Here is a 21,306-nt window from a genome sequence, read left to right on the forward strand (position 1 = left end):
GAGGTATCTGAAACATACATGGACAAACAAGGACTAAAATGCAGTGATTTCTTGCCAAACGTATTTGTCAGTCTCTTTCCAGTTCAGGCTTGCTGGTTATCAGATACCTGCTACATGTGAACATAAAATAAAATAATGCACAGCTGGCTTTGACACTGCTTGGCTATTTGACTCCAGGATGGATTTCTTTGCTGAGTTGTTGAAGGCACAACTCTGTGCATGGACTTCTCTCAGCTGCAAGAAATGCCACCATTCAGCTGTTCAAGCAGGAGCAGTGAGTGTTACCATCTGACAACTCCCTTGATTTGTCTTCCTGGGGCATGTTTTGACAAACCTCAGCAGCACCTCAGCATTTCCTTTTGCAAGGAGTGGATCTGTTTCCAGGTGGTTTCCATACAAGGCTGCTCACCCTCCTGCCTTGGGGGCTCCAGGAGCTGTGATTCCTGGTGAAATGAACTGATGAGCTGAAAGCCCCACGAGTCCCTGGACTTCTGGAACAGTTATCTTGGGTCTTTAGTTGTTTCAAGCATTCTGTAATTTCCTCCTTTATTGGACTAGGTGATCTCTAGAGGTCTCTTCCAGCTCTAGTAATTCTGGTGATTCTGAAAATAGGGATATCTTAAGCATTTTCTGATCCAGACAAGAGCTAACACCTAGAGGAGACCACGTACCAAGCCTGCAGCTCCTGGGTGCGATGCTGCTGAAACTGATCTCAGCAGTTCCCTCATTTCCTGCCTGCCAGCCTTGCTTGGCAGAGGTGTCAGAGGCATCAGTGCCACAGCAAGTGCTGGGTAAACACAGTGATTTTCTACTGGATGATCTTAAAACCCTCCTGTCTGCTCAAAATTCTTCTCCATTTCAAGGAAATGACTGTTTTGTTTGTGTTAAGAGTCAGGAATGGGAAATGACGTGAACACTTACCTGCTTTTCCTGGTGGTTTTAAGAGGATGCATATTCACTGTCTCAGGCCTTGTTTCCAAAGGCATTCAGTGCTCTCCATAAGCCTACTAAATAAGTGGTAGAGGTGGGTGTGTATATATATATATATACACATTAGACAACATCATCTAAACCTTGTGTCTCCCTGTGACCATGCTGTAATGTGAGCTGATAAATTCCCCCTCACAGTGATGAACCCAAACTGTCCTCAGGTCTTGTTTTCCCCACACTGGAATAAATTGGTTATTATACAGTGCTCTGTAATCTCCCTGAAGTAGATAGGAGTCAAAATTCATATTTGTCACACTTATTTTGCCCAAGCACCAGTTTTAGCTGCATCTGCTGAGATATCCTCAGCATTTAATCTTTTATCTGTGTATTGCTCCTTGCTTGCCATCAGAAAAGAAATGGTCCCATGTTTCAGTCGTTTTACTTGCTGATAACTCTTTGTTACAGATTTCTTTGGTCATGGTGTTTTTCTAAACAATTGCTTCCATTTAATCCCTTGAAAATGAACACTGGCAGCCTGGCTCTCTGTTGTCCTCTGCTCCCATTTCCAAACTCTGGAGCAGGCACCATCCTGTGGGACTGAGGTGTCTGCAGGTGTCTGACTGTAGTGACTGAATCCTGCCTCTGGAATTCTCTCTCCTCTGGATGTCTGCAAGTGCCTGGCAAAACAGGAGCTAAGCCCACCACTGGAACTCCAGGATATAGGGAGAAAAAGGTTGGTTTGGTTGATTTTCGTCATCAGTTTGGGCCTTTAAGACACTGTCCTTGCATCAAGGCCTGCTACTCCTGCCCACATAAAACCACAGGTATCTGGGTAACAGCCTGGCTAATGTGGCAGCTTTATCTACCCAACTTCTGTTCAATTCCCTCGCCCTTCCTCAGAAGAGGCAGGTTAAACCACCTCAGGAAAATCAGAATTAACAGTGTAAGGAATAAGAACCAGTGAAGGTAGAAGACAGCAGCTCTGCAGTGGCAGGAAAATGCTGGCACAGGCAAGGCCTCGGTGTTTGTAACTGGGGGTGAGCACAGTGCCTGCAGACAGGTGCTGGAACAGAGTTCTCAAACCCGTTAGCAACTTTTTTTTTTTTATTTTTTAAAACATGTTAATGTTTGACCACTTTTTATAGATGATACAATCTCCATTCTTCTGAGAATCAAACTAGAATAACATTTTATTGCCCTCTAGAGACTTAATATATAAAAATGTACGGTGATCAACAGCTTAAACTCATCCCATTCTTTCTCCCTTTTTTTTAAAAAAATTATTTTTACACCACTGCTATCTCCATGGTTTCATTGTAGTTCCACACATGAACAGAAAAGTGACCTAGAACATGCAGGGGGAAGATTTAATTTCCAAAACATTTTTATACACATTAGAGCATATTATATAGACTTCTTATACACAAAGATTTGTGTGTATGAATCAAATGCAGCAATAGTGGCCCTTCATTAGAAATATTTTTAAACTTAACATCTTGATAATAAAATGTCAAAGGAAAGGAAATACTTGTTATATGGAAGAAGATAAGTATTTGCCTAGAATACAAAACTGGAAAAAGAAATTCCCAAGAGGAAGGGAAGGTGTAGAGGAATGCCTTTGCTGCTATCATTAGTTTGGTGTCTAAAACAGAAAAAATGTTGAATTTTATATTAGTGTGCAGTGTGAGTTCAACTCCCACTAATGCCACTTACTTCACATAGCACATGAATCCCTAAGAAATGAAAGGATCTGATTACAGAAGTTGTTTTTATTGTCTATAGTTGTGATACAAAATGGCTGTTGCAGAAATTTCCCCAAGTAAGAAAATGAGCACTCAATGATATTTTGGTAATGATGAAGTAAGGAATTTGAGAATTACTTCACCTAAAATTCACGGTTTATTTCATAGTTTCACTGATGGAATTTTTCATTTTCTTCAATGATTATTCATGACTCTCATCCTCCTGCTATGTATACACAAGTGTTATGCACCAGCCTCAGCATGTACAACCACAAACCAAAGGAAGGTTTTACAGAAGACAATTTGCTTTTATAGTGATCACGCACTGATGTGAACATAGACTAAAAATAACAAATGTTGCTTTAATAAGGATTTTTTACAGTAGGCATAGATATAAAAGTTTTTCAAATTATTTTCACAGGTATCACTGAACATTTCATAGCTGTCTGTTACAGAAGCACTGAAAAGTGCTTTGAGTCTTTCATTTATTATACACAGTTAAAATATATTACACTTCTGAAGGTATCTTAAATCACTGAATGGTTTTGCTAGCATCTTAATGAGCCAAATGGGAGTAAAAGGCAGTCCACATTCATGATGTGAATATACAGTAAGGTGTTTGACATCCTATTAACTCATTGCTCATGTTCTCAAAATAACCATGGTGATGAGACCTGAAAGACAAGAATTAAGAACTAAATGCTTTAATTACTTAATAAAACAATCAAAATACAGTTTACCCTGTCACAGGAAAAAAAGGTAAAATTGCATAGATACACGCAGGATGAATTTCTATATACACTTCACTTAAATATCAGAAGTTTAGCTCTGAATTCTGAAGCAGTCAAAATCTGTAAAAATGACACTTGAACTGCAGTGTTTCTGGTAATGAAACTTCAAAGCAGCTAGAAATACTCCAAATAATTATCAGTCTCACTGCTGGAAAATCTTAACATTTTGATTTTGACTGAGGAAAGTGTAACACACCCCCCCAGTTTTCACAGGGATTGCTTGGGGGCAATGTAATTCAAATGCTGAATCATCAGTAAGACAGGTTAGCTGAAAGCTCCAAGACATTTCTGTTTCTGCTCTGTGCAGAATAACTGATCAAAGACTGGTTTTAGACAAGGATGTTAAGTTTCCTTGTCAAGTCTGCACAGGGAGCTTTCTGCAGATTCTTTGTTGTGAAGAAAAAAAAAAAAAAACCCAGAAAACAAAACTGCTCTGCTAGAGGTTAAAACCAATTAAAAAACAGATGAACACAGGAAATCTGGGGCTAATAAACCTACACACGACACACTGAAAAGTTCACTTTAATTATGGGCTGATACAGGAAAAGGTACAAATCTGCAAGTTCTTAACCATGAGTTATATTGCACAAGGCAAAGAAGCATATGGAAAAACATTAAGGCTCCTTAAATTCCAGCCTCACGTAACATTAACTTAGTAATTTATCAGTTCTTAGGCAATTTTACTTTCTTGCAGGCTCAGATCTTAACACAGCCTTTTGCTGCAGAGAGTTTAACTCAAGCCTACAGAGCTCACCACAGAAAACTACATTTCAAATACTATTTTGCTATCCTGCCACTACATACTGATTTAACATATTTCCTTAACAAGGATTTTGAGGGCAGAAGCATGACAGAACAGAGCTGTAATGCTGCCTTCCATTAAATAAGCAATTTGTCCATTGAAGAGGAATTATAGTTCAGCTATTTCTTAAAGTCTGTACTAGATGAGAATATCAGTACTACCCCAGAAGTGCTGTAAGGCCTTAGCTTGGGTTATCTCAGTCATCATGGAGCAACCAACAGTGGCTTCTAGAAGATGCTACAGGACAGCCATTACCCCTTGTATAGTGGCTTCAAGGCAATAATAAGTTTAACTCACTGCTGTAAAGCAAATACTTCTCAAATGCCATACAGCCCAGTTGGTGGGGTATTAACCTCCCTTTTCAATTAAATGCTACATGATCCAGTTGAACTTAATTGTGGAAGAAAGTGGTTTCATGTTCTCCAGAGCAATCAACTTTCTAGCTGAGCAAGAACTGCACACAGAAAAAGGATATTTTAAGGAACACTAAAAATGCTACTACCAAAGGAATCAAAACCTGAGAGAACTTCATAGTGAATCTCTAAACAGGTTAAGCTGTTGCAAATGTGTAAAGTCAAATGCTCTAATACCACAGCTGGCATCAGAAAAAACTGGAGTAATTTCCAGAACTAGAGATAAAAACAAAGCAAAGATTACTGCAAGGTCCTGGTCTGAAAATACATCACCATCAGCTTAGGCAAAGAGCATCAAGTGAGTTTTCAAACCATTTCAGCAGGCTGACTTGCAGGAGTCAGTCAGTCAGCTGAGTGCTCATTGTGAACTTGCACCTTTTCCCATCACTACCTCACCTCTAGCTATCAGTTTGAAGCTGCCTAGCTCGTTTCCTTTAAATCCTCATTTCTGCCAGGTAGTAGGACAGGAGAATTTAGTGTGACTGTTCTTCAAATCTGAAATAGTTATAGAAAAATAGTCACAACAAATGAAACGTGTAACTTATTTGTGGTTGCTAATTTAGGAGCAAGTTACAAATCAGGAAGAATTGAGGATGGCAGCAGCCTCTCAGGAAGGGTTTACAACTTTTTTCCACACATTTCAACTGCTTATCAAGAAGGCAGTGAATGGAGCCTTTCAGAGCTCCTCTGGGTTGGAGACAGAAACAAGAGAAGAGATCTAGGTTTTGCAATAAAGAAACTATTTCAATATCAGAATAAGAAGCAGGACATTCCATTCAGTTTTGTTGACAGATGACTACAGTTGGCCAGTCATCAGATGAAGGCAACATTAACATGCAGGGATCTGTATATAATAAATATCAACTAAAATCTGTCTAAAATACTTAAAATAACTAATTTACCCTAATAAAACTACAGCTGCAAGTTAAAATATATATGGAGATGCATAACAAAGTGTGGTGCTTTGTCTCCACTGAGTTTCCTGAAGCCACTGGCAAACACCAGAGTCCAAATCACAGAAGCTGCAAGAAAACACAAAATCCAAAATACTTACCTAAAACATAAGCAGCTACTAACTTTTGATTCACACTTAAATGGAGGTAGAGAGGCACCAGGGATTCCATTTCCCCCAATGTAGGTAGCATTAGTGCTGCAATGCACACTATTCCTAGGAAGACTGTTAGTAAACTAGGTCCCGACGAGGCAGTTCTGTTTTCTGAAAAACAAGACAGAACCAATAAAAGTATTAAACATTCTGAAAAAAATGTCTGTAGTACACTGGAGCTGCAATAACCTGAGATTTTCTTTCCTCTTTGCAAGAACCTGAGATTTTCTTTCCCCTTTGCAGCTTGGAGGGGGTAGAAAACAACTCCTACACCCACCCTCCAAGCCTTCTGCACTTTGCTGCTTCCTGTTGGGATGCTGGAACTTGTTTTCACTGAACTTCCCAAACCCCTCCCTTCTGGGGGAACAGAGCCTGCCAGGAGCTATATATACACCCTCATGACAGCTGGATGTTTCAGCAATGCTTGAGGTTTCACCACACATCCTGACTCCATTCCTTGATATGTTCTTTCAGTGATTAACAATCAATTAGGAAATGACACCTAATGGAGCTGCACAGGCAGGTAACTGCTTACACATCTGGAACAAAACTTGGCTCCAGCAAGAGCACAGACTCATGGGGCAGGTAAGTTCCCCTCCTTTCTCTAGAGGACTCAAGGGCTGCACCTGCCAGAACCAGTTTATGTGCCACAAATTAGTATCATTTGAAACTTACTTAAAAAAAAAAAAAAAAAACAACCAAAACACTAAGTGAAACACTCTGACAGCCCAGTATTGCCAGAGCAAGGAAATGCAAACTATGGATGAACTGTCCTTCATACTCTATACTGTGCTGCAGTTTAACAGATAGAACCTACTCAAAAGCACATTGGAAGCTTCAAAGAGCTTTCAGCACATTAGTTAAATACCTCTAAGAAAATTCTTAAGACCCATTAGAAACTACCCAATGTTTTATCAAGTTTTTCTATCCTCAAAGTGATTAGAGCAATATGTGCCCTGTTTTAATTCTGTAAGTCTGTTATTCCCAGGTTGTAGGTTATATGCAGACTGCAGCTGCTGTGTTTATTGGTTTTCTGTCAGTAAGCAATATAATGTAGTCAACAAGGTTTTTAAGCAGAAAAATAGCATTTGTATTAAGACCAGTCTCAGACTGTTCAGGATGGTTCAAATCCTCTGTACTGAAACAACATTGTTCTGTGAGCCCAGAGATCTGGAGGTTTCCTTTAGCCATGTATCATCCTCTACCTGTCTTGATGGTTTGTTTGGGGTTTTTTTTCCAGTAAAAGGTGTTTCACCAGCCAAAAAGAACATGCATAAATAATGAAACAATTTGCTTTTAACAGAAGGAACACTCTCAAGTTTATCTATTTTAAGGAATTGATTTTTGCTCTTGTCATAAGAAATAAAGCAGTGACAAAAACATTACAGTATAAATCAGTAAAAGTCAACTCAAGAAGCAGCTTAGATTAGGAAAAGTCATTACTTTTTCTATCACTCCCTACCACTTCAAATTTTACTGTTCAGTCCAAGTTTTGCCTAAGAGTTGATTTATTCCCTTACATATGAAATGTACAAAGTTTCCAGCTAGCAACTGTAATTTTCTGTATTTGCAACACAGACAAAGAAGATGGCACAGAACAAGGAGCACTTCAGAAGATGTTTTGGCAAGATTTCCTGCTCACCAGGAAATGAAGGATTAAGGGTTTGGAACAAACTCAGAAGGGGCATACATTCTGAAAGAGCCCAAGGGAGAAAATAACTACCAGTGACCATGTTTTTGCAGATAAATTCCCATTGGCTGTACCAGAATTTCTGCATCAGAGCAATACAGGACGTACGCTCCAAACTTCAACACGCAAATGTGGAGCAGCAAAAGGTCTTCAGAGCATATGGAGAATGGCCATAGTTCAGGTTCTTGGGCACTATCATCCCCTACTGATAAAGACAGCAATCTTACAGGTAAGACAATTATTTTTAAATTTATTTTAGTCTAGTCTTTCTAGTCAGCTGAGCTATGCATAACTGATGCAGGAGACAGGAGAGGTAAAAGATTTCAGCTACCTGGTTGACACAAAGTCTGCTCAAAAAAGACACTTTCTGCCAGGTGTTCTTTTATTCGTTTTTCCTCCTCTTCCTTTTGTTGCTGTTGTTCCTTTGCAGATGGAAGCAGAGTAGCAATAATCTCCTTTTTCCCTAATGCTTTCCTCTGGCTCTGCTCTGACACTTGCAGACGGAATTTATCTATCACCCCGTAGTAAGACGCCCGAACATCTCTGTGGCGAATCACACTGCAGAGAAAAACACCATTTTCAAACAGAGGAACTAATGAAAACACAAGTATTCTGTGAAGTTACACCCTTTTTTCCTCCCTGCCACACATACATGGCAATAGTCCATATCCTCCCCATCAATCAAAGTCCTGGAAGATTTGATCTTGCTTCCTCTCTCCCCTCACATTGGCTCTGCTTCCCATGCTCCAACTGCCTGCCCAAAAAGAACAGTTAATTCTTTCTCAAGTATACCTTTGCCTCAGTCCAAGACTTTGCTGCCAATTTTCAAGGAACATCAATTACCTGAAAGATGTTTCCTTCTTTATCAAAGTTTTCTGATGCTGGCCAATGTTTTTAAACGGTATGGGAGGACTGGACTGGTCAGGGAAGGAAAGAAGAAAAGTGGAACTGCCAAATGCCTGGACAGGCCATGACAAAAATCTGGCTTTTTAAGGAAACCTGGCTCAAAGCTTGATCATTGTACTTTTTTCAGAAGCAAGACTCATTCCTTCTGCAGACAAGAGTCAGCTTGCTGTAAAGGGATTTTCAAACTCAGAAGGTCATCCTTAGGAGCATGTAACACTGCAGCAAAAATAATACCTACGTAACCACAACATTTCTCACCTGACTTTCAGGAGCACATTTGGATCTCAATAGCAGAGCTCTGTGCTGTCAGAGCTTTGCTCAACAATCTAGAAACTATGAACACATTTTGTAGCCTGCCTGGAATTACATGACAATACAGATACTTCACTACCTAACAAGAGCTAGGCCAGGTGTAGCTGCAATCACAACTCACACTGAGGCACACACACCCTCTCAGTTATTTTCTTCTTAAACCTTCTCACTGTCTCCACTGCTTTTCTGAGCAGGCTGACCAACATGGCTTCAATAGTAACAGAGGGTGGTAGTTGTTGCATTCCTTCTAATCTACAGCATTTCAAGGGAAAAAAAAAAATTGTATGTGGGACCTACAAAAGGCTCATTTTAGAAATAACACTGATCAAAGACAATACAGACCTTGGAGCAGTTCTCTGCTCAACTGCTTCCTCACTGCAATTATGATGCATTATGAAAAGACACACCTAGCACTGAAAAAGCCATTAACATCTAGGTTTTGAAATCATATCAGCTCTTACAGCTAAGATGGATTGTCATTTTTCCAAAGTGGAAAATTTCATTCGGGAAAGGTTATCCTAAATTTCAAATTCAAGAATTGCTAATCTGAAAAACAAAAGCAAAACTACTCTATATGTGAGTTTGCCTCAAGAAAGTTGCCATCTCTTGAGGGGGAAAAAATATTCTACCCTTATAATCACAGGAGTCTTAAAATTGCTTCCAGAAACCTATCTTTGTGATAAATACACTAAAATACTGCAAGAACAGATTTTTCTGTTTGAGTCTTCATTTAAAAGAACTGTTTTGTATCAATAAATCTACAATTATTAACACTGAGCCAGTGCTAGTAACTGGTCCCTAGTTTGAATACACTACTGAGAAAGAAAACAGAGACCAAGGTACCCCCAGGCTAGGAGGCTGCAGGAGCAGTTCAGAGGCAGCAGAGTGTGCTTGTGACAGTCTTTCAGCAAGTTCAGGGTTGGCTGGACAACTGCCTTCACTAAAACAAAGGGATTGTCAGGGGGAAAAAGCCTAATTCATCCAACTGGGAGTATCAGAACAGCAGATTCAACTCATTTCTTCCTCTAATACTTCCTTTTAAAAATTTTGTTTCTACTCTTAGTACCATGCCACTAACTACCAGCTTAAACAGAATCTTTACATATGAGAACATGCATCAGCTGCCAAGCAAAGAGATGTGTGCTGCAGACCCTTATAAACAGATACATTCTCTTGTTTCTTTTTAGAGGCCATTGCATAATTGGAAGCTCTGTAGAATATCTGTTTATCTGGCAAATGGCCACACTTGCATAGTACTGCTCATATCCTAGCAGTAAACACTGCCCTGAGACAGCAACCATTGGAACAGGATGAGGGTTTCACTGCACAAAAATATTCCTTGGAAACATGCATGTCTTGTCTTATTTCCCTTTATTTAATAAAAGACATTTGTTTAAGATGAACCTAATGCAATCAAGCTTATGTAAATGTCTGCTAGAGACCAGAATAGCTCACGGATACACTGGCATATTCTGATCTGTTTTGTTCCATTTTTAGCATTTTTACCCCTGCCCACTGAAACATTTATGTTCCACATTTTAAAATTCCTTTCTATTTGCTGAGTCCTTGGACTTTTCCACATTTTACTTAAGGAAAAGAGTCTACAGACAAGAGCCATTCCCCAAGCACAGTATCATTTATCTGACAAAAGATGGATCATTCCATAGCAGGCTTTTTTTTTTTTTTTTTTTTTTTTTTTTTTTTTTTTTTATATGGCCATTTATTAGCCAGAGAATACAGTTTGCAAATTTCTAGTCAGAAAGCTGTCTCCTAGGTACTCCATACTTTCTTTAGCTGTAGATGTATCTCAGCAAAGAAATCACATAGCAAATGGAAGATGAAAAAAATTGGTCTTGTTTTCTCTTTTTGGGCTGGGACCTGAGAGGAGAAAAATGTCAAGGAGAGACAGAGAGAGGCAGTGGGAATGAGAGGCAGGCAGAAGTACCTTTACTAAACACAGCCCAGGAAAGTGTGCTCAGTGGGACTGCATAAATTTTCTTTTTGCCAATCTGCAAACAATTATTTCTCTCAAAGAAATCTCAGCCCTAGGGGTCTTGCTTTTCTTGTTATTTCTAGCAAAAAAAGTACCCAAAGGAGGCTTTTATTACTGTCACTGCTGGTTTACAAACTACACTACAGGATGCATTTACTGGCATTTTATTAATACCTCTAGGCAAAATTAAAGAAGAAAACATCTCCCATAATGGAATAATTCTGCTCTAGAGTGAAAGAATATCTTAATAAAAGAAATTCAGATAATCAAGTGTTATACATTATAAAAATAAACACAACAACCAACTTGTACTTACATATCAACACAGCACTGAGGCTTCACTGCACCTGTAGCATCAACCACAGCATATTTATTTGGAGTTGTACAAAGAACTGCAATGAAAAGGACAGCAGTGGTAGCAAATCATGAATGAATACCTCACCAACTTCATCAACAGATACAGGTAAAGACATTAGTTTGGTTTTGTCACAAATATGCTTTGTTACATAAATTATAATTGGACTGATCAAGATCAACTAACCCTTAAATAGAACTTAACCTAAGAAACCCACCTTTGAATTTTAAGGCAAACTTATAGGGGTTATATAGAGTCAACACCTGCTTGTGTGTTGACTGGTCATCTGCATAAAATATAAGTTCTGTAGGAAAAACAAAAACAGGAAGATTTCCTTCCACTAACTCTGGCTGTCTTTTTTGTTGCTGCATTGGCACTGAATCCTCCTTGCTGCTTCTTGTGTTCTTATGATTTTGTATCCTCAGAGACTTCAGTTTTTGAATCGTTTAAGAATTCCAAAGCATTTTGGCAATTCTAAAGGAAAAAAGGGGAAAAAAAAGAGAAAAGGCAAGAAGATTATTTCCATAAATCTATACTAAACTGAGGCAGTCAAAGGTGAAAAAATATAGGACTTGATGCTTGGTTATGAATCTACCTTAAGTTCCTCCAAAAGTATGGGAATAGAAAAAATATTTGCACTGGGTTTCCATCTGTTTAACAAACTGCTATAAAATCAACAGTTCTGTTTACCACTACAGCATTTGGGGTCTCAGTCTGACTTCTGGTGCTTATGCTGGGTCTTTGCAACACAAACCAACCAACACCACAAAGCCATCCTATCCTTGCCTCGGGAAAATAGCACTTCAGGAAAAAAACAGAGCAGAAATGAGGAAACACAGAGCTAAGACAGCAGTGGTCACCATTTAGGCAGGAATCTCTCTGCACGGGTGACCTACTCAGAGCATTCTCAGGTGAGGTGTAACAATTCAGGTATCTGCTCACATAGGCACTGAGGTATGGCAAATCCCAGAGATTCAGAACAAAGGAATGGGCAACACCTTCACACCTTGTATAAACTAAACACTCTTTAGAATTGCATGGTAGCTACAGGCAATGAATTGAAAAATCACTGACATTAATAACACCAAACAGATTTGGGATTTACTATTTGATTAAAAAATAAAACTGGTTTTCTACCACCACTGCCTCTAACCGAAGTATAACCAATGTAATTCTCCCTCTGCCACCCCCACAGTTTTATTTTGAGTGACATTCCAGAACTAAAACCAGAAGCCATGACCCGATCAAGCAACAATCCCAAACGTAGTTCATAAAATAAAATTAAGGCCAGACTCTTCAGCACACATACCATTTACTTTACACATTACAGACAGAACAAAGTAAAACAGCCACATGTATTTTTCACCCAATAACATAATATTTTACTGTAGCTCCTGTGGGTTAATTATCAAACTGAAGGTGTTCTTTGAGGCTTTATTCTTTCAAAGAAAATATTAAAGGAACAAAAAGTTCCTACTGACCCATCAGCTGCAATTTCTACTTCCAGTGGAGCTTTACAAAACAAGGTCCATTCCCATAGTTCTCCAGTGTAATAAACTTGCTTGGTTGCACCTTAAAAAAATCTAGTTCCTGAACTTTCTAGCAGTAAATAGACCTAGCAAAATTAAAATCAAACCCAAATACTTATGTGTGTGATGCTTACACATCACCATGGTCACATTTCCATGCACCAGATATTTGTTTAGCAGATAGATGTTTAGCACTTGAAACCCAAGTTCATGTGTTTGCTACACTATGCCAGTCATATCTTCACATTTACAGGTTCTGAATCTTATTTACAAGCTAAGCTTTAAAAATTATTTATTTTAAATACCAAATCATCCCTGTAGAATTTAAATTCATGTCTCCTGCTGGAATGTCCTTCCCTAAGATCCAGTTTCTTTGCAGAGCACACGTTTGTCTCCACTTCACTGAAATGCTACTAATAATATTCTGAAAACAAATCCCCAACGATAGTGTTCCAAGTTCTGCTACCTTATTAAGAGGAGTCTAGAAAAAGACATGGCTCTGTAAATTGCAATTTGGGTTCCAAGTGATTCTTAGAATTTTGGTGAAATATTTTTCTTTCAGAATAATTAACATACTCTGAAATCAGTTTGTGCAGCAAGTGTAAGCATTAATTCTTCAACAACTTCATGTACTATTGCAAAGTAAGAGTTCATTCAAATATATTAAGAATATATACAGAGGTAATGTGGAGAAACTGCCAGAAATACAAAATAACTTATTTTGAAGCATCTCATTGTGGATTTTGTTTGGTTGGTGTTTTTATAAAAGTTAGCTCAGTGCAGTAAGGGCACATGAGAATCTTTGGTTATCATACATCTCTCTACTGCATACATTATGTGTAGGAGAAACTGGGGTAATCTTTGAAATTAACAAAAGATTTTTTTTCCTAATAAATGTTTTAAACGACTGTCAAACCAACAGCAAACACTGCCATATTTATATTTTGACTCTATTTAATTAAAATTATAAACTACTTCTCATAATAATTAACATTATTTTGATGGTTTTTTATTGAAACATTGCACAGGTTTCATTATGATTCCTGATGCCACACCACAACTCCTGTTTCTTTAGCTTGGCAAGTGTTTGGGTCCAGAAAAGCCAACATCAGTGGATCACTAAGCCAATTAACAGGCTCATTTTTCTTACACAACTGTTTAACAGAGAGTGCATAAGCCTCCTAGGATACCACAACTTGCCCAGAAAGCCACCAATCCTAACAGGGTATCTTGTTATTGCTTCCTTTTCTTATTTAACTTGACTGGATAAGAAGCTACCACTCAAACTGGCAAAAGTAAATCTGGCAAATCCAGGCCTACAGTACACATTTGCTGACACCGCAGTGTCATTCAGGATGTATATTTGTGGATTTCTAAGCAAAAAAACAGCAATTCTTTTTGAGACAATTATTCTGTCTTAGAAGTCCCCTTACTGGATGGAATACCTCACCAGGTGACATCACTAAAAGCACTTTTTCCAAAGACCACTTCATAAAGTACACCCGGGCTGGGGATATTTGCTGGTTCAGAATCAGTGACAGAGCAACCTTTCACACAGCACTCATCAACAAACAACTGCAAAGAGAAAGCTTGTGCTACCAGAACTTCTCTGCCCAGATTTAACCCTAAAGCAGCACCCCAGGAGACCCTGAGAAGGAGGCAATGCAGCCTTCAGCACCCCAGGCAGATCGATTACAAGGAAACTTGGCTGCAGCACAGCAGATCCTCAGCACCACCACTACATTTTGTTGTCAATCTTCTCCACGCTTTACTTGTGGAACACAAAGCTCAGCATACACAAATCTGGACGAAACTTGAGAGCTGTGGTCCCGGTTCTGCCCAGCACAACTCCCTGCAGATGCAGGAATCTGCCAAATGAAGTGCTCGTTACAGGACACAGGTCAAAGTAACACCTGAACAATGCCAGCTTGGTTTCCAACACTCTTTGAAGTCCAGAAAAACAATATTTTTTCCCCTAACACAATAAGGATCTTTCCCCCCAGAAGTTACTAAATATATACTGCTGGTGTCACAATAGCACAGATCTGCCAGTGCTTCCTTTGAAATCCCCTTTCTTCATAAATTTAACTCAACAGAGAAAAACACGAAGTGAAATGCAACTTCTTTCTAGGCTCAGAAACAACACTGATTGTGATCTGTTTTTACTTAACAAGTATCTGCTGAAAAAATAAATCAAGTGAGGAAGTTTTTTGTTCCCATTTTAGCTTCCAACAGCCTCATCACCATGGCTTCCAAGTGCACTTGTTGGTTGGGTTTTTTGGTGTGTTTTTTTTCCTTTCTTTTCCTAACAACTGCAAGTAACTCTTCAGACTGTCATCTGGTAAACAGGTTATTCACAAGGTAACCTCCTTACAGCCACAGTCTCCACAGTCTCCTTTTAAACATTGTCTAATTACAGTATAATCTGTTTTTGTGATAGATCAACATCTACCCCCTAAATCCACACAATAAGCCTTTCTACACTATATGCTCATTACAGTCGATGCCTTTTGAGCCCGTATTTACAAAATAAGCCACAAAGACTTCTTAAAACTCGCCTCCTACACCAAGCAGTGCAATTACTTTAAGCTACATGCAAATACAGGAAAAGATCTGAAGCAGATGTATTAACATCTATTTTCCCCAAAAGTTTTTGAAGGCCTTAATGTGCACTTACGCAAGGCAATGTTTAAACTACCTGCAATTATTTGGGAGAGTCATCCAATGATTAGAGCACAGACCTGGCAGCCGGGATGGCTGGATTCCATTATTGCCAACTCTGTCACTGACACTCCATGACCTTGAGCAAGTTGGTTAACCTCACCTCAATTTGCTAATCTATGAAGGCAATATTCTGCAAAGTATTTAAGTAGGAGGACAGTCACATTTAAACTGGTAGAACTACTCTTAATACTTTTGCAAAGCCTGGGCTGAAATATGCTACTGTTTACCTCTCTACAGGGTGGTGAGAAATGTAATTAGTAACTGTCTCCAGGATGCTGTAAAATGAAACAGTCTCCGAGCATTACCTACTAGCACAACTACAACACGCACAAAGCACGCCGATACAGACAGCAAAATTTAACAGGATCACTTTTTTTTTTTTCCTTTGTTTTTTCAAGTGCTGAAAAGGTGACAGTAACAAATAAATAAATAAAATTCAAACGCAACTCAGAGACACACAAAAGGAACTACCAGCTGTGCACTGCTTCTGATCCATTCCACTACACGGCTCACAAGAACCTCACGGACTTTCAAGGGCACGCCTGCATTAACCGCGATTTTCTGACTTCCAGGTTGTGTTCAACACACTCCAGCAGCCGCTTTTAAACCTGTGCTGCTCTCATTACTGCTACGTGGCTTTTTGCCCTGTCCCGGGCCAGGTTCAACCCCTCAGCTCGATTGCCAAAGTGCCACAGAGTACCCGAGGAAAAACCCCTCGGAGAGCGAGGGGAAGCCGGGGCATTCCCACCGGGCTCTCCAACCGCACCTACCGGAGGCAGAGAAACGGCAATAACCGCTTAATTGATCCTCTTTGTTCTCCACCAGCGAGCAGCTGAGATAAGGGCTGAGGCATCTGCGCTCTAACGGCCTCACCCCCCCAGCCCTGCCCAGCCCGATACCGCACACACCACCCCCGCACCGGCCCCGTCCCGCCCCGCTACCCCCAGTGCCAGGGGAGCCCCAGGAGCCCCGCGGGTGAGAGGCTCCAGGCCGGGGCCTCGGAACGCGGCCGCAGCCCCGCTCCTCCTCCCGGCCCGGCCGAGGAAGAGGCCACGGGCACCGGGGCTCCCGCAGCGCTACCGCCGCGGCGGGCACGGCGAGGGCTGCGGGGGGAAAGCCCCGCGCTGCCGATCACAGGGGAGAGGAGGGAACGGCAGGCCCGGCCCGGCCCGGCCCGTCCGGTCAAGGCCCCCCTCACGGTACCCGGGAAGGGTCTCGCCCCGCCCCTCCGCGCGCAGTCCCGGGGTTGTGTCGCGGCGCCCCCCGCCCCGCACTTACCCTGCGGGGCCGCTGAGTGCGGGATCGCGCGGGGCCCCTTTTGTCCGCGCCCCCCCGCCCCGCCGCCGCCGCCGCCCCCCTCTCGGCTGCTCCCGTCACTGCAGGTAGCGTCGTCGCTATGGCTGCCGGGACGGCGGCGGACTGCGGCCCATTCCCCCCTCCTCCTCGTCCTTCTCCTCCCCCGCTCCCGGGTCCGGGCCCCGGGCACCGCCCCCGCCAACCACCGCCCCGCCCCCGCCGCCATGTCAGCGCGTGCCGCCGGTAACCGTGAGGGACGGGGGGAGGGGGGTGTGGAAGGGCACCGCGGGGCTTTGCGGGGTTTTACGGGCCCTGGGTGGGGCCCTTCCCCTGCTGACGGGCCGGACCGAGCCGAGCGATCTCGGTACCGTGGGAGGCGGCGAGGAGCGGCCAGGCCTGCGGGAGGCCCGGAGGAGAGAGGCGGAGAGGAGTGTGGGACGCGCCGGGCTCTGCCCTCGTAGGGGAAGTTGGGTTTTTACGAATAATCCCCTCGGTGGGATGGTTCTGGAAGCCCCGGCCCTTCTCGGAGGGGATCCCAGGCCTTCGCGGTGCCGATGACCTTGGGGTTGCTGCGTTTCCCGGCTCGCAGGGCCCAAACCCGGCTGCAGGCCGGCCCGGTCCGGTTGATGAGTTGAGAACCGTGCGGCGGGCAGGGTCGGGGTGGCTCGGTACCGGGTGGTACCGAGCAGAACCCATTCCTCACCTCATCGGACAGGCAGCTCGGCTGAAGCCGTGCACGTTGCCTCTCTCTGTTTTTTGTTGTTTTCGTTCGGTATTTCCCGGTTTCTGGGTTTTTATTAAACCAGACTCTGTGGACTTCAACTCCTTTTTTTGTGCAGTATCTGCTGTGATTTTTTTTTTAACTTTTTTTCCCCTGACTTGGGCTTTCACGCCCTGTGGAATAATAAAAACATGCAGCAGCACAATCACCACCTAAAATCCCAAATGTTACAGTTATTAAAATTCGTGTCAGGTGAATAATTAAGATTTATATTAAACTGTCCAGTTGGCAGGATTACAAAACCTTTTTCCCATTGCCAGACTTTACCCACCACACTTCCATGGTGAAATAAACACAGCAGCCATTAGTATTTCACAATAGCATCATGAAACAATCCAGAACAGGAAGTAACATATTTTGGCAATTTAAAATCCTGGAAGTCATTAAAAAAAATAAAAATCCTTCATTTTGTAATGTACCCACCATGTGTGTGTTACCACTCAATCTTTTCCCAACTACTTCCTTCTGCAGGTCTCATAATTGTTAGTAGCTCATTAACAGTTTCGGTTTTACAGCCACAAATTACATAATGTTACAGTTACTACATATAGAAATTATAATCCTGTCAGAATTTCTGAAAATATATGCAGTGAAAACTGGTGAAATATTTTGTTTCTTAACAAGTGTCAATCAGCTTCTAGATTTTAACATCTATGCTTAAAGATAGAACGGAATTCTTGTTTTTAAGCAGACTTATCAGATTTCAGCCTTCAGGACACATTCAGAAAATTACTGTGTTTTTGTTGAGCATTAAATGTAGGGTGTTGCTGATTTTGGAGAGCTGTCTTAGGAGAAGCAGCAGACGTAAACATGCTTCAGAGGCATTCAAATTAGTGATAAAAAGAATGATCAAATTAGAAAAAAAAAAAAAATTAAAATGGCTAGACTTAGAAGCACATTCATTAGCCAAGCTGGTATTTTCCAGTACATCCAGCTCATTTACAAAGAAAGTTCACAACCTTTAAAAGCAGGTTTTAGGTTTCCCAGGATTCCACTTTGGTTTTTTTATCACACCTTTAATAAAATTCACATTCACTTGGCCACCTGATGAAAACCAGAAATCAGCAGGTCTCCTTCCCCTTCCACCCGCTCCACACTGCAGCTTGTTTCTAGGTTATTTTGTTATTTTTTAAGCCCTGTGTCAACTCCAATTAAATGTGAAAACTTTTGTATGCAGATGAGTAGGAGTCTGGTGGGTGTTCCAGGGACCACAAGACCCCCACGTGCAGCAGTGTCCCCTTGAGAGAGATTATGTCCCATCCCCAACATTATTAAGGGTATGTGTGTGCCACCACTATTTAACCAGCACTGATATGTGCAAAAATCTTACAGAGCTCTTTAATTAACTCCCCTGTGCTGAGCTTTTTGGGTTTTTTTGCACCAAGTCTGGCTTGGCACAACCCTGCTGCTCTTCTCCCTGCCCTGCCAGCAAGGCTCAGCTCTTGGGGTGGATGGAAAGAAATAGAGAGGATGGGAATGAGAGTGCTGTGGGCAGCCTGCTCATCTGCAGTGTGGGAGATGGAGACTGCTGCTGTGTGTGGCAGCAACTGGAATTATCTCAGCTCTGTGGGAAGGTCTCTGTCATTAGGGTTTTTTTGTTTCTTTCGCTTTCTCCTTCTTGGGTTACTTCATTTTGCCCAAATAATTAATAACTTCACTGATCAGAGGCAGATTGAGGTTGAAGGCTTTGTTAGGATGCTGCTAGCACAGGAAAACCACGGGAGGAAAAAGTGTGGATGAGGAAAAAGTCAGAAATGCAGATGCAAAGTATAGACATGAGATGCAGTGGAGGATCTGTGATAAGTTTGTGAGGTCACTTTGTGATCTGAGGTGTGAAAAACTTCTATTTTTGTAGCTAATGCTTGGTTGTCTGATTTTTTTACCTACCTCAGATAGCACTGTGACTTCCTAAAAGCATTGGCTAGTCTTCTGTTACATAAAATATTGCCTCCTTGCAGCATGAAACCTGAGACTGGAGTCTGCAGATACAGAACACTCCTGAATGACTCTGTCGTGGTTTTGGTTGCTGTGGTGATTATCCATCTGTTTAAACACTTTATATGTTAGATTTTCAGCTCATTTATCATGTAGAAGATTGTCTTAAGTTGTGAGGAACACAGAATTATGCCCGATTCCTGTAATTTTCACATTTGATCAGCAAAAAGAGCTACTTTATTTGCCATGGCATCAGGACATTGTGCAGTATTTAGATACAGAGGGCTTGCCACAGGGGTTCTGAGGCCCTGTGAACAGTTTGCCTGTAACATTGGCACATGGGCTGTAGTAGTGCAGCTGGAGAGTCTGACTGCAAACACTGCAAACACTTTACAAGGGGGCCTCCTTTAGTCTGAAGATCCTCAGTCTGAAGAAGTTACACCAAGTAAATCGTATTTTTACCAAGTCTGATAGGAAAAGAACTAGTGTGCAGAAAGGAGACAGCTGGACATTTTATATAGCTGAGTCTTACCTATAGCTCTCACTGGATTTCATTCTTAATAATGAATATTCTTAATGTCTTTTTTTGTTCCTGACAGTTGCATTCTCCATGGCACAACGTGGCAGATCCTCTCTGACTTTGAAGTCACTCAGGAAATGGAGTGACACGTCTGCATTTCCATTCACACCCATGTTGTGTTGTTTTTATTTTATCTTTATGTGGAAAATTATTTTTCTTTCTAATTAACACTAAACTATGAAGAGGTCTGTAAAAGATTTTTTTTTTCATTGTAAGACTATAAAAAGAAGCAAAATAACTGAGTTCAAACTACCACCCTAAAGCATCATACATGTTCTGACTTGTAACAGAAGCAAGAATTGCTCAACCTAAACTGTCCAAGCTGTCCTTGTAACTTGAATTTACCAATAAAAGGTGGGTTTTTTAAACTTGCTTATGTGGCAACCTTTCAAATCCTCCCCCCCTCCTCCCTCCCAGTGGCAGCATTCTGTACTCTAATGTCGTGTCACTAGGGACTGAAACGAATGAGCAGGTATTTTTTTGTGTCAGAGGTTAGACTGTTTGCTTTTATGAGTAATAATGTGGACCTTGGGAGCCACATATCTGAGCACCATAGAGGAAATATCTAGACCTCTGTTAAAGTGTAATCCCTTTCAGGCATGCCTCTACAGGAGGGTAAAGACAGCTGGAAGCTCTCTCTGCCCGTGCTCCATGCTGGCTGGAGGGAAGCCAGGTCCACCTCAGAAGTCCTTTAGCTCAGCTCTGTCAGTGCTGATGGGGCCCAGAGATGTCCCCATGGAAAGGGTGAGCACTGCAGGTCAGACAAAATGGTTTTGGTAAAATGTAGACTAAACCTTAGCTGTCTTTAAAATATTGAATGTATGTTCTTTCTTAAGAACAAGGCCAGCATAAGAGCTAAGCAATCATTCAGGTTCCTCTCAGATCTTGCACTGAGTACTTTGCCCAAAGTATTGCACCTCAGGCAGGTATCAGGGTTCCTTCCTTGTACTTGGTGTCTTCATGTGGGAGCTCCTGACATAGCTTTTCTCCATGAAGCTGTATGAAAGAAGCTGTAATTAAGTCTTAGATACTATGGTATTTATAATCATTTAGAAACCTCAGAGAGAGAAAAAATTAAGACTTTTAAAGACAGTCATAATCTTTATGAAGTATAGGATCTATTTCTGCTGTGTCTGTGGGATCCTGCTGAGAATCTCCATTGTCCTGCTCTTTGGAAAGCTGCAATCCCAGCATGGGCTCTGCTTCCTCCAAGGATGTGCACATACATCTCTTTTAAATAAGCAGTTATAGTTGTTTCACTAGACCTCTAATAACATCTCTATTTTATTTTCCTTCCAAATATGTTTACTTCAGTGTCAACACATATTTGTGATGTTCTCTGAGAATTAAGAGGCTACCTTGTCAGATTTACAGCTTTTGTAAAATATGATGCTATCTGCATACAAATGTACAGTAGAAGCC

The 21,306-nt window shown here is 41.3% G+C and overlaps 1 protein-coding gene and 1 long non-coding RNA gene across 7 annotated transcripts; one reads left to right on the forward strand and one right to left on the reverse strand.

Moving 5' to 3' along the window:
• Positions 1-2,207: 2,207 nt before the first annotated feature.
• MOSPD1 (motile sperm domain containing 1) lies at positions 2,208-16,784 on the reverse strand. 6 transcript variants are annotated; one of them, XM_071757676.1, is made up of 7 exons: positions 16,571-16,717; positions 11,257-11,513; positions 11,001-11,076; positions 7,805-8,031; positions 5,733-5,894; positions 5,075-5,173; positions 2,208-3,346 (listed from the first exon to the last, which is right to left on the reverse strand). In XM_071757676.1, exons 2-6 carry the CDS (start codon positions 11,408-11,410, stop codon positions 5,121-5,123), a joined length of 672 nt encoding a protein of 223 aa, XP_071613777.1. In that variant the 5' UTR covers positions 11,411-11,513; positions 16,571-16,717; the 3' UTR covers positions 2,208-3,346; positions 5,075-5,120. The 6 variants fall into 6 exon arrangements, with proteins under 6 accessions (XP_071613777.1, XP_071613780.1, XP_071613778.1 ...); XM_071757679.1 differs by having other exon boundaries at positions 16,496-16,591; XM_071757677.1 differs by lacking the exon at positions 16,571-16,717 and adding an exon at positions 16,063-16,194.
• LOC139802495 (uncharacterized) lies at positions 16,743-20,079 on the forward strand. Its single transcript, XR_011728667.1, has 2 exons — positions 16,743-16,831; positions 19,904-20,079. It is a non-coding gene; the product is annotated as an uncharacterized lncRNA (long non-coding RNA).
• The last annotated feature ends 1,227 nt before the right edge of the window (positions 20,080-21,306 follow it).

Source organism: Heliangelus exortis, chromosome 14 (assembly GCF_036169615.1).
Source record: "Heliangelus exortis chromosome 14, bHelExo1.hap1, whole genome shotgun sequence".
NCBI lineage: Eukaryota > Metazoa > Chordata > Aves > Apodiformes > Trochilidae > Heliangelus > Heliangelus exortis.